The following is a 12,387-nucleotide window of genomic DNA, read 5'->3' as shown; positions in this document are numbered from 1 at the left end:
TCACGTGTTCCAATTACTGGGAAATATCTTCTTATTCAATGCTATGCATAAAATCTACAAGTTTTCATTTTTCCATAATCATTGAGAATTGAGCTGGATATTTAAAAGAATACGGATATACTCCAAATCATTCTGTTTTCACACGCTGGGTGCACACATAACAATTTTTCTCACAAGTGCAACCCAACAGTCCGCTAATTTAGAAGGATGGGAAACCGCATTTCGCGAAGCCTAGGAGGTAGCTTGGCTCCACAGCTCATTTAATATTGTGCTCATGCGCATGCTAGTTATCGTGCCGTTGGCGCCAATAATGCGCAGGCGCGTTGGCTCCGGCGCCGGCCTTTGCGGAGGGGCGGGGCTTACAGCTGGCGTCTCTGCTTGTAACTGCGGCTGGTGGCAGCGCCATTTTGAATGTGCGGCTACCCGGGCCGTGAGTCCTACCAGGCAAGGCAGCGGGCTAGGCGAACTAGCTGTCTTCTCTTTTTCCTTCTATATTCCGTTTCTCTAGGTATATACAGAGATACGGTATAGCTCCAGAATTATATCCGGTATCTGAAGTGAACTCACTAAGATGATGTTAAGAGGAAACCTGAAGCAAGTACGCATTGAGAAAAACCCGGCCCGCCTTCGAGCTCTTGAGTCCGCGGCAGGCGAGAGCGAGCCGGCGGCCGCCATGGCCCTCGCGCTGGCGGGGGAGCCGGCGCCACCTGCTCCCGTGCCCCCGGAGGACCACCCCGATGAAGAGATGGGATTCACCATTGACATCAAGAGCTTCCTCAAGCCGGGCGAAAAGACGTACACGCAACGCTGTCGCCTCTTCGTGGGGAACCTGCCCACAGACATCACGGAGGAGGACTTCAAGAGGCTCTTCGAGCGCTACGGCGAGCCCAGTGAGGTCTTCATCAATCGGGACCGTGGCTTTGGCTTCATCCGTTTGGTGAGTGTCGGACCTGGCTGGCGGGGGTGTGAGGGGAAGGGGGCGTGAAGCGAGGCCCCTGAGAGGAGCCCGGCGCCGCCGGCAGCGGTCCACGTTACTCAGCCGCCTTGGAGAAAGCCCTTGTCCCAGCTGCGGCCTTTGCTGTGGCCTGTGAAAATCGCGGCGCCTCCCGTCCTTATCTTTCCCGCCGCGCTGGATTGTCCTTTCACCCAGAGCGGCGTTTTAGCCGGGTATTTCCGATTAGCCGGCTCGGTTTCCCATCGCTCCGTGGTTGCTGTCGCCAGCGTTTTCTGCTCTGCGCGCGTCCGGCTTCGATTGCCCCGCGCTACATAGGCTACGGCTAACCCGGCCCAATAGGTTTTAGTTCTCTGGTTCCAACAAGGGTCAGGAACGTTTTGGGGTGAGACTTCTTGCAGGCACAATTGTGTTAAGGGAAATGAATTAGATACGAATTTGAATGGAAGCTTGGGTCTTACCAGAAATATCATTGGGCATGGAGGACCAACCAGCGGACTCGCTTCTTAAAAATTTTCCAAATCATCTCCTTGATTGCAACCAGACTTGCATGTTTAACGGTAAACCATTTTGTTTCTCCCTCACCTCAGCGCAGCCCACCTTTAACTGCCTAGTTCTTAAACTCTGCAACATTGGGACGGTGTTGAATTGTTTCGTATCTATGTAGGATGCTCTCTTCCTAAACATTCTGGACGTTTCCACGTTTTTGGGGGTGTGTGTGAATTATATACTGTTCTATATTTTACGTGCACATTTTAACGCTAGGAGAGTACACATTTTATACTTTTTAGTCTAAGTCTTAAAAGTTTTCCAATAACATGCAAAAATTGTGCCTCCCTTACATTTTTTGTTTTAATTCAAATAGCGGGGGTTTACTCTTATAGGCCAAAATATCTACTTTATTCAGTTTTCCTATGTGCTTTGTGGTGAATTCCATCAGTGTCAGTTATACAGCTTTATTGTAATTCGTATTTAGATGCTGGATTTTTTTTTCCAACAAAATATTTTTCTTGGAGATATTTTTACACAAGGGCTTATTTGTGTTGTGTTACCTTTCTAGTTTGACCCTCAAATTTTATGTGCATGGCAGTTTGTGGAAGCTTTCTTATTGGAGTTTTAACATTGAAAATTGGGTTCTCTTCATGATTGGCCAAGGCAAAACTTTAATATATAGATAGAACTGATTGTAATTTAATGACATTGTATTTTTTAGGGAGAACATTTGACCATTTAAAATCTAAATGGCTTCAAGAGAAGGGTAAATCTTCATAGAGTATTAATAAGATCTGGAAATTTCCTTAAAATTGAAGTTAAGTAATCAGTGCGTTTTGAACATAAAATTATAAATATCTTTTGGACGTTAGAGAAACAGTCTGTCATTTGGTAAAATTATTTTTTGATATAATTCCAGAAGTTATGTTAAAGGAACTTAGGTTTCTACAATGAAGTATTTTAGGCAATTTTTAGTAAACTTTCCAAAAAGATGTTATTTAACATTTTCATACTCTTTAGCGTCTGGCACCCTGTTGGTCTGTTCTAAAGTTGACATTCTGGAGGAAGAATGGTAGGACTGCATTTCCTTTTGTTTGGGAAGCTTTACACTTAAAAAATAAGCCAATAGTAAACATTTTGACGTGGAAAAATCTTTTTCCTTCTATCTTTAAAGCTACTCATAATCCTTTTTTTCCTTTAGGGTTTTAGCCCTGTCCAATAGAACTTCTGCAATGTTGGAAATGCTATGTCTATGTGCTGTCCAATGTAGTAGCTACTAGCCATATGTGACTGTTGAGCACTTGAAATGTAGCAATTGTGCTGGAGGATTTAAACTTTAAATTTTACTTACTCTTAAATTTAAATAGCTACATGTGGCTAGTGGGTATTTGCTTTTAGTTTCTTTTAAAAAACAGTCTATGGGATTATGAAATGGGGAGTTGAGAAGGCCCTTGTCTGCTCCTTTGGGATATGCTCCTCCAAACCTATCATGCTGTATTTTTTGTGTAGGAATGTTAAAAATATGTCAGTGGGAAATTAGAATTTAGCTTACAAGATTTGGCTTTATGGATAACTTTACTGTTTAATCTGAGCTCTATGATTAACAGGTACATTTAAAAGCCTTAAATATTTCTGAGCTCTTATATATGTAGAATTTCCTCATAAGGTCCTAATCCATGGTACATTAGGGTTGAAATAGACTGTGTTTAATTTAGGTACATTTTGTGGAATTTTAGACCCAAAAGCTTTTTTAGGTTTCGAGTGGTTACTGACATTAGATTGGCTAAATTAACTGAGAAGTTGTGCATTTTTTAAAAAGGTTATTTATTTATTTAAGTAATCTCTATACCCAGTCAGGGGCTCGAACTGACAACCCTGAGATTAAGAGCCACATGCTTCTCAGACTGAGCCAGCCAGGAGTCCCGATGGTGCATTTTAAACCTAGTTTAATATAGTTAAAACTGGTATAAGTTTGACCTGAACTCTCTTTCTGCTTTTATCTCCCTCCTCCCCTACTTTTTTAGCTTTAGTAAACAAGACTTCTGAAGCGGTGATTCACAAAACTGGTTCCTTTCCAGCAGATTCACATTTCTCACTAGTGTACGCAGATGGCCACTTATATTATTTTCCCTACCACTCAGGCTAGCAATGCCGACTGACCCTAGACCATCTCAAAAATTGTTAACTGAGAATTTGTTAGAAATGCAAATTCTAAGACCCCACCCTAGATTAGATGTACTGAATCAGAAATTATGGGCTTGGGGCCCAATAGTCTTGGGTTTTAATTAGCCCTCCATGTTATTTTTATGCTTGCTAAGGTTTGAGAACCACTCTTGTAATCAAAGAGTTAAAAATCAACTGAATTTACACTAATTTAGCCATTGCGGACTAAACCTTCTCCCCTTTTTTGTTTTTAATAATGAAATGCTGTGTGCTTCTTAATGGAATGTCAAATACTGGAGAAGATGTAGAATCTCCTTAGTGGGCCTGTCCAGCCTATAATTTAAAGTGCTCTTTTAGTTCAGGTAATTTTCTTATTACAATTTTAATTCTAGTGAAAGATTGCCCCCTAACACATTAAATGTAGTCACTGTTAAACTTGGTGTGATTTTTCCATAGCAAACCATACTGTACACATTTTGTAATTTGAGGTTTTCATTTAATATCTCTATGACATCGTCTCATATCATTAGATTGATTTTTAATGACCCTATTGTATTTCACAGTGTGAGTGGACTGCCAGTTACCCAGTCAACTTTCTGTTGATTGACTTGAAGGCTATTTCCATTTTGCATCAGTGGATTTCCTTGTACTTAATTTAGTACTCTTGCAGTGGTCAGTTTTAACCGCTAGCGAACAATGAGAAAAGATCAGGTGCTTTGAAAGAGCCTTTTGAAAGGGTCCAGTGGACATCATGAGATCCTAATTCAAGTGGTCTCTATCTTGGGGTAGTCACTTAGTTTCTTGTTATTTTTTGTATTCCTTTAAGTTAAAAGTCTATAGTTTTACTTTTTATGCAGGGACACTAGCTGGAAGGAGGGACTTACGGTGTATTGGTAGAGATTATGAATTCTTTATAGATCTGGGGGCGAGTTACTTCAACCTGTCTACGCTTATTTCCCCATATGTGAAGTGGGGATAGTAACAACCCACTTTGTAAGATTGTTGATGAGGATAATGAAAGCTTTGTGTGTGTGTGTCTATTTATATAGGTATATATGTATATTTATATAAAATAATGGCTAGCATATAGTACTTAGTAAAAGTTACCCTGTTATCGTTATTCTGTGGCATGAAGTAAAGAAATCTTTGGTTTCATTTCAAACACATAATTTTAATTGATTTTACAGATAACTGTAGTACACATTTACAGCAGTGGTTCTTAAATGGGGTGGTTTTGCTTCCCAGGGGACATTTGACAATATCTCGAGACATTTTTCGTTGTCAAAAGTGGGAGTGGTTCTACTGGCTTAAACCTCCTATAATGCACAGGACAAGCCCCCCACAATAGGAATTATCTTGCCCATAATGTCAAGAGAGCTAAAGTTGAGAAACCCTGATGTAGAATTATTTAAAACCATGAAAAGTATGAACTTTGGAGAAAGATTATGGTATTGAAAATTCCTGACAGCATAAACATTTTATTTGGCCCAAAAGTACTAAAAATTGAATTCATTGCCAACTGTAAAAAAATTACTTGATTTAACATAAAAATTGGGATTTCCTGCTTCCCTTTGGGGAAGAAATATGTGATGTTGTGAATATACATGACTGAATCTGAACAGGAGATGCCCTCTGGAAGCACTCTTCAGTTTTATTTCATTTATTTATTTATTATTTTCTTAAGATTTTATTTTTAAGTAATCTCTACTCCCAGTGTGGGGGTTGAATTCACAACCCCGAGATCCAGAGTGACACGCTTTACCAACTGAGCCAGCCAGGCGCCCCACCACTCTTCGGTTTTAGAAAATCCTCACCAGGTTTTCTTTATCCTCCTACCCTTAAACATTTTACTATGAAAGAATTTCAGATATATAGCAATAAACATCCATAGATCCACCATCTAGATTGTCTTAAGTTTTGTTATATATGCCTTTTTCACTTACCTATTCATCTCTCTCTCTGCCCATCAGTTCTTGACTCTTTGAACACTTGGGCATGCTTGTCATTAACTAGAGTCCAGTATTATTTTTTGAGGTATTTGAAATCTGCATACAGTGAAATGCACAAATTATAAGTGTACAGTTTGGTGATTTTAGACAAATAACATTTAATTCAGATTCCTATCAAGATACAGAACACTATCATCACCCCCATGAAATTTCCTCATTCCTCTTTCCATTCCCAGTTATACCCAACAGCATTTTAAAAATCTACCTTTCAAAGTTGTTGGATTATATGACATACTAGGTACAAAGTACCTGTCCCTTGTTAGATATTTATTGAATGCTTGCAGATACTTTTAAGAATAATTAAAAAAAATTTAAGAGTAATTTTTATTTACTGATTTATTTTTGAGATTTTATTTTTAAGTAATCTCTGTACCCAAGCTGGGGCTTGAATTTACAATGCTGAGATCAAGTCACATGTTTTACTGACTTAGCCGGTTAGGCACCCCAAGAGTAATTTTTAAAGATAGCTGTTTTGAAAATCTGTAAAAAGGTTAGATTCATTTGTCTTTGTAAAATTAGTCCTGTAGATAGATTTTTGCATAAGTGCAGTAATTTAAATGTCATGAATATTTTAGGGATTGTATACGGATCTATTGTGACCTTAAGACTTTTTTCATAAGACAGTGTATTTGTTCTCTTACAAATGCATGTAAAACTTTCAGTTCTCCCTGGAGAGTTCTCACAACGCAAAGAAAAAGAACATACCTATATTAAACTTGTCAGTTTGTTGATAATGTTTAGATGTCTATATTCTTGAATTCTTCAAATAGGAAGTTCCCTAGTGGTTTCAGCAATGAATGTATTTTCTAGTTTATAAATGCGTGTGCACTTGATTCTCTCTATAATGGAGAGAACTCTTATAGCCCATGATTGTACACGTTTGCTTCTCAATATAATGGAGAAATGTGTAGCCCATGAAAGTATTTCAGAAGTGGTTAACAATATCTGATAGTTTTCATAGATGATATAAAAAAGAAAAAGAGAAGGGAATTTTTCTGGCATTGGAGAGGTGGGATGAGGTGAGATGTTTTATTAAGATATAAATATCAAAAGCATGGAATATGTGGGAAATTATTCTGTTTTCAATAATAGCTTCCAGTAACTGGTGCTTGGTCTCAAAAAGTAATTATGATTTTCTTTTAATATATGGAGGAGATTTAAAAAAGATATTGCTTCGAATATTTAATAGCTGGTAATTTCTGAATAGATAATCTTTTAGTGATGACTTGGGACATTGGGTATTTAAACATACTTATTTTTGAATAATTAACACAATGCGTGTGATACCAAAATTGAATGACACAAAAACAGTGACCCTAACAGCAGTTTTCCAAAAGCTACCCAGCTCTTCTCCCTAGAAACCACTATTTAAAATTATTTGTGTTACTATCATCTTTAAAAAGTGATTTTTCCTTCTAAAAAGGAATCCAGAACACTGGCTGAAATTGCAAAAGCAGAGCTGGATGGCACCATTTTGAAGAGCAGACCTCTCCGAATTCGTTTTGCTACACACGGAGCAGCCCTAACTGTCAAGAACCTTTCGCCGGTTGTTTCCAATGAGCTGCTAGAGCAAGCATTTTCCCAGTTTGGTCCTGTAGAGAAAGCCGTTGTGGTTGTGGATGATCGTGGTAGAGCTACAGGAAAAGGTTTTGTAGAATTTGCAGCAAAACCTCCTGCACGAAAGGCTCTGGAAAGATGTGGTGATGGGGCGTTCTTGCTAACAACGTAAGTTTTAAACATCTCATCATCCTTCTCTGCAGTTGCAAATGGGCTTCTCTCTGTTCTGAACTTCTGTCTTTCCTTGTACAGTTCATACTGTCTTGGCATATGGTAAGTAGGTGTTGAATAAATGTTCACTGAATATAAGTAAGAAATTTTTGTGTATCTCCAGGAGTCAGGAGTCATACTTCAGACTTCTGTGTATTGATTCATACTTGAATCTTAGAAATGTATTCTTTTACTATTTTCATTCAGCTGACTGAATGTCTATTATATGCAAAGGAAAATTTTAAATTTAAATAATGGATGAATGACATTTTAATCAACTTTTTAAATGCCTTTTTTTTTTTAGTTTTAGCAGAACTGGATTTATTATGTATTGTTAGGTTGTTTACAGAATTTCTGGAAATTCAAGGGAATCAAGCTTTGATGCTATGCTTTCAACAGATACAGCTAAAAGAAATGCCCAACCTTTTCATGAGATTGATAAATGCATAATTTTCATGAATTAAAATGCCCCCAATTTTAAATGTAAAACTCAATGAGTTTTAGCAAGTGAATGTACTTATGTGACTTAAAATCACAATCAAGTAGAGAACATTTTCATCATCCAAACAAGTTCCTTTGTGTTCTTTTGCAGTTATTCTCCACCCCTTAACCCTGTCCTACACAGCTATTGATCTTTCTGCTCTCCTATAAATTAGTTTTGTCTTTTCTAGTTATTTCATGTAAATGAAATAGTATGTACTCTTTTGTGTTCGCTTTTTTTTTTCTAAGATTTTATTTATTTGAGAGAGACAGAGAGCATGAGCAGGGCAGAGGGAGAGGGACAGGCAGACTCCCAGCTGAGCAGGGAGCCTGAGTCCGGGCTCCATCCCAGGACTCTGGGATCACAATCTGAGCTGAAGGCAGTCACTTAACTGACCTAGCCACCCAGGAGCCACCTGTGTTTCATTTCTTTGGCTTAGCACAATTTATGAGATTTCACCTATACCATTGTATCAGTATTTTGTTCTTTTTTATGGCTGTTTTATTCTGTCATATGGACATAATCACAGTTTGCCCAGTGATCTAAGGGTGGGTGAATGTTCAGGTTGTTTCCAGCTGTTGGCCATTTTGAATAAAACTACCATGAACATTTGTATAAAGGCTTCTTGTGAACATTATGTTTTCATGTGGCTTGGGTAATATTTAGGGGTAAATGGCTGAATTTTCAACTTTATAAGAAACTGCCAAATTGTTCTCCAAAATGGTTGTACCATTTCACATTCCTACCAGCAATGATGAATGGGAGAGTTCTGGTTTAGTTGCTCCATACCTTCACCAACACTTGATATTTTTAGTCTTTTGGATATTCTAGTGATAGGAGCATCTCATGATGAGTTTAAATTTTATTTTCCTAACTACTAATGATTAGCATCTTTTCATGTGCTTTTTGGCTATTTTTATATCTTCTATGAAGTGTCAAAATTTTTTGCCTATTTTTTAATTGGGAGGTTTGCCTTATTGAATTAAAACATCTGGATACAGGTCTGTTTTATGGTGATTTCTCCCAGTCTTTGGCTTGCTTTTTAATTTTCTTAATAGTGTTCTTCAGAAAGCAGAAGTGAAGTATAATTTATGATTTTTTTTCTTTTATGATTTGTGCTTTTGGATCCTTGTATGAAATTTTTGCCTTTCCCAAGGTAGCAGAGTTTTTCTTGTGCTTTCTTGAGACATTTTATAGCTTTTTTTATTTATACCTGTGGTCCATTTTGAGTATGATGTGAGATAACACTTCATTTTTTTCCATACATATATCCATTTGTTCCAGCACCAGTCATTGAAAAGATTGATATCTCCTTTTTTATCTTTTTATCAAAAATCTTGGCAAGAAGAATCTGCATTATCTTTTGTTTCATTGGTCTGCGTGTCTATTATACCAATACTTTCTTTTAAGATTTTATTTTAGATATTATTTATTAGAGAGAGTGAGCATGTGAGAGCAGAACGGTGGGGGAGGGGGGTTCGGGAGCGGCAGAATGGAGAGGGAGAAGCAGGCTCCCGTTGAGCAGGAAGCCGCTGAGCTGAAGGCAGATGCTTAACCGACTGAGCCACCCAGGCGCCCCTTAAAGATTTTATTTTTAAGTAATCTCTGCACCCAACATTGGGCTTAAATTGACAACTCTGAGATCAAGAGTTGTAGTTGTATGCTTTACTGACTGAGCCAGCCAGGTGTGCCCCACACCAATACTGTACTTTCTTAATTACTTTATGCTAAGGTTTGAAATTAGGTAGTATCACCTAACTTTTTTCTTTTTTCAAAATTGTTCTGGGTATTCTTGTTTTGTATATCCTTACTTATTTTATCTATCTACCTGTTTGTTTCCCAATTTGAGTATAGTTAATGTACAGTGTTAACATTAATCTCAGATTATTTTTACTGATCTTATTTTATTATTCTTTTTTTAAAGATTTTATTTATTTGACAGGGAGAGACACAGTGAGAGAGGGAACACAAGCAGGGGGAGTGGGAGAGGGAGAAGCAGGCTTCCCACCAAGCAGGGAGCCCGATGCAGGGCTCGATCCCAGGAGCCTGGGATCATGACCTGAGCCGAAGGCAGACGCTTAACGACTGAGCCACCTAGGCACCCCTATTTTTACTGATTTTAAAATCAACTTGTCAATTAAAAAAATTCTGCTGGGCTTTTGATTGAAATTGCCTTGAGTGTACAGGTCATTCTGGGGAATATTGACATCTTTACAATACTGACTTTTCCATTCCATGAATGTGGTGTATCTCTCCCATTTACTTAAAAATACTTGTAAGTAATAGTCATTAAACCGCTTGCCATATTAACATGCCTTTCCTTTCAGTTGGCCCACAACAAAGTTCTTGATGTTCATCCTTAGTCTTTATACTGCATTTAGTGTAAAAGTTCCTTTGTTGATTATTGTATTGATTCCTTTTCTCTCTGTTAGTAATAAAGTGTTTCCATTTGCTATATTGGTTGGGATCATTAAAATATTTTAGGGTTTGGGGGACTGGAATCAAAGACAATATAAAACATCTTGTTTTTGGCCCCACAGCTTAGTTCGGTGATTTGTAAAGCATTTTCAGTTTGTTTTGGACTGTTAACCATTCATGCTAAAGCTGTAATTCATGTTACATCTGTTTTACAGCACTGCCAATTTGTTCCTTCAGTGACTTTTTGGTCTTGTTCCTCTCGCTTAAGAGAATGCTTGCTCCCCACATCACAGGCCTTGTTCCATTTTATTCACCTTTTGCTAAGATGTTATCTTCTCAGAGAAGTAGTTTTATCTTCATATAGTCATCCCCTCTGCAGCGTCACTGATACTCTCCTCTCCCAGTTTATTTTTGTCATAGCATTTACTGTTTTAATTTGTATGTGTTTCTCTGCAGTAGAATGTAAGTTCAATGAGGGCAAGGGCTTTGTCTTGTTCAACACTATAGTCCTAGCACCTATGTTCTTTTTTTAATTAAATTTACTTTAAGTCCAGTATAGTTAACATACAGTGTTATATTAGTTTCATGTGTACCGTATAGTATTCAGCAATTGTGTATCTTACTCAGTGTTCATCAAAATAAGTGTGCTCTTAATCCCCTTCACCTATTTCACCCATTCACACCCCTCCACCCCAACCATCTCTTTGTTCTCTGTAGTCTGCTATTTGGTTTGTCTCTTTTTTTCCCTTTGTTTTGTTTCTTAAATTCCACATATGAGCGAAATCATATGGTATTTGTCTTTCTCTGACTTAACTTTGCTTAGCATTATACTCTCTTAGCGCCTGTAGTCTCTTTGCTGGCCACAAAGTAAGCTAATAATAGTTATTTAATGAAGGAAGGAAGGAAATAAAGCAAGAGGCAAGGCATGTGGTTAGTATTTTTTCCACTGCAGGCTTTGATTAATTGGTATTTTTTTAAAGTTATATCCAGGCATTGGGAAATACTTATGTCCTACAGGTAGCTTTTGGAATAATTTAAAAACAGTTCTGAGGGAATGAACAAGGTGTTGAACATTGTATTATCTGTCACTTCACAGTCATAAACATGTTGGATTTTCATAGCACTGTTCCATTTTTCAGATGAGAAAACCGGCTGAGAGATGTTAAGTAATTTGTGTAAGATTGCACAACTAATAAATGGTGGATTTTAATCTGACACCATATCCCTTTTCATTTTGTGCTACAGGTGGAATTTTTTATAGACTGTTCTTGCTCCGAACTTTGTTTTTAGTTAAACCTTTTAATGGAACTCAGGATGCTCTTTTCCCTGTTTGAATAGTTGGTATCAGCTGAAATGTAACTTCATGTAGAGGAATTTCCTCACTGCCTTATCTAAAGTGGGCTCCCTCTGTTAATTCTTTCTGGCAGCATTGTGTTTTTCCTTCTTAGCTCTTAAAATTATTTGTTTACTCATTCTTTTTCGTTTGTTTGTTTTGGTCTTTTAGAACACTTCAGGGATGGTTTTGTTTACTCTGATTCTCTAGCCCCAAGTACGGTCTTCTTGGTACATTTTGGGTAATCAAATATTTATTGACAGACTGACTGAATCTCAGATATCAAGGATAATACAGGTGATTTATAGGATTGGTATCATAGGGATTTAGAACTACACAGGAATTGAGTAGGCATAATGCTAGCGTTCACTACTTAAATTTCTCTCTCTAGCTTTTCTTTGTTTTCTTTTCTTAAAGATTTTTTTTTAAATTATTTGACACAGAGGGGCGGGGAGCACAAGCGGGGGAGCAGCAGGCAGAGGGAGAAGCACGTTCCCCGCTGAGCAAGGAGCCCAATATGGGGCTCGATCTTAGGACCTTGGGATCACAATCCCAGCCGAAGGCAGCAGCTTAACCGACTGAGCCACCTAGGCACCCCTGTTCTGTTTTTTTTTTTCCTAAAGACCATTATAGGTTAAATTAAATCAAGATACAGTGTTTTTAGCAATTGCTAACTGATACCCTAAAAATGATGTTGGGGTTGTTTCCGTAGAAGCAGAAAAATGTATTTTTCAATTTTTTTTTTTTAAGATTTATTTGAGAGAGAGAGTGT

The 12,387-nt window shown here is 37.8% G+C and overlaps 1 protein-coding gene across 1 annotated transcript in view; it reads left to right on the top strand.

Moving 5' to 3' along the window:
- Window positions 1-385: 385 nt before the first annotated feature.
- PSPC1 (paraspeckle component 1) overlaps window positions 386-12,387 on the top strand; it is a 69,584-nt gene continuing 57,582 nt past the window's right edge. Inside the window, exons 1-2 of the mRNA XM_028105007.1 lie at window positions 386-937; window positions 7,040-7,341. Of these exons, the coding sequence (XP_027960808.1) occupies window positions 572-937; window positions 7,040-7,341 (668 nt within the window). The 5' untranslated portion in view covers window positions 386-571. The remainder of the gene's footprint in view (window positions 938-7,039; window positions 7,342-12,387) is intronic.

Source organism: Eumetopias jubatus, unplaced genomic scaffold (genome assembly GCF_037043125.1).
Source record: "Eumetopias jubatus isolate StellerSeaLion01/CBP00866 unplaced genomic scaffold, mEumJub1_p1.0 scaffold_3, whole genome shotgun sequence".
Classification (NCBI taxonomy): domain Eukaryota; kingdom Metazoa; phylum Chordata; class Mammalia; order Carnivora; family Otariidae; genus Eumetopias; species Eumetopias jubatus.
The sequence above is the reverse complement of the archived record's forward strand: the minus strand, read 5'-3'. Positions and strand labels throughout refer to the sequence as shown.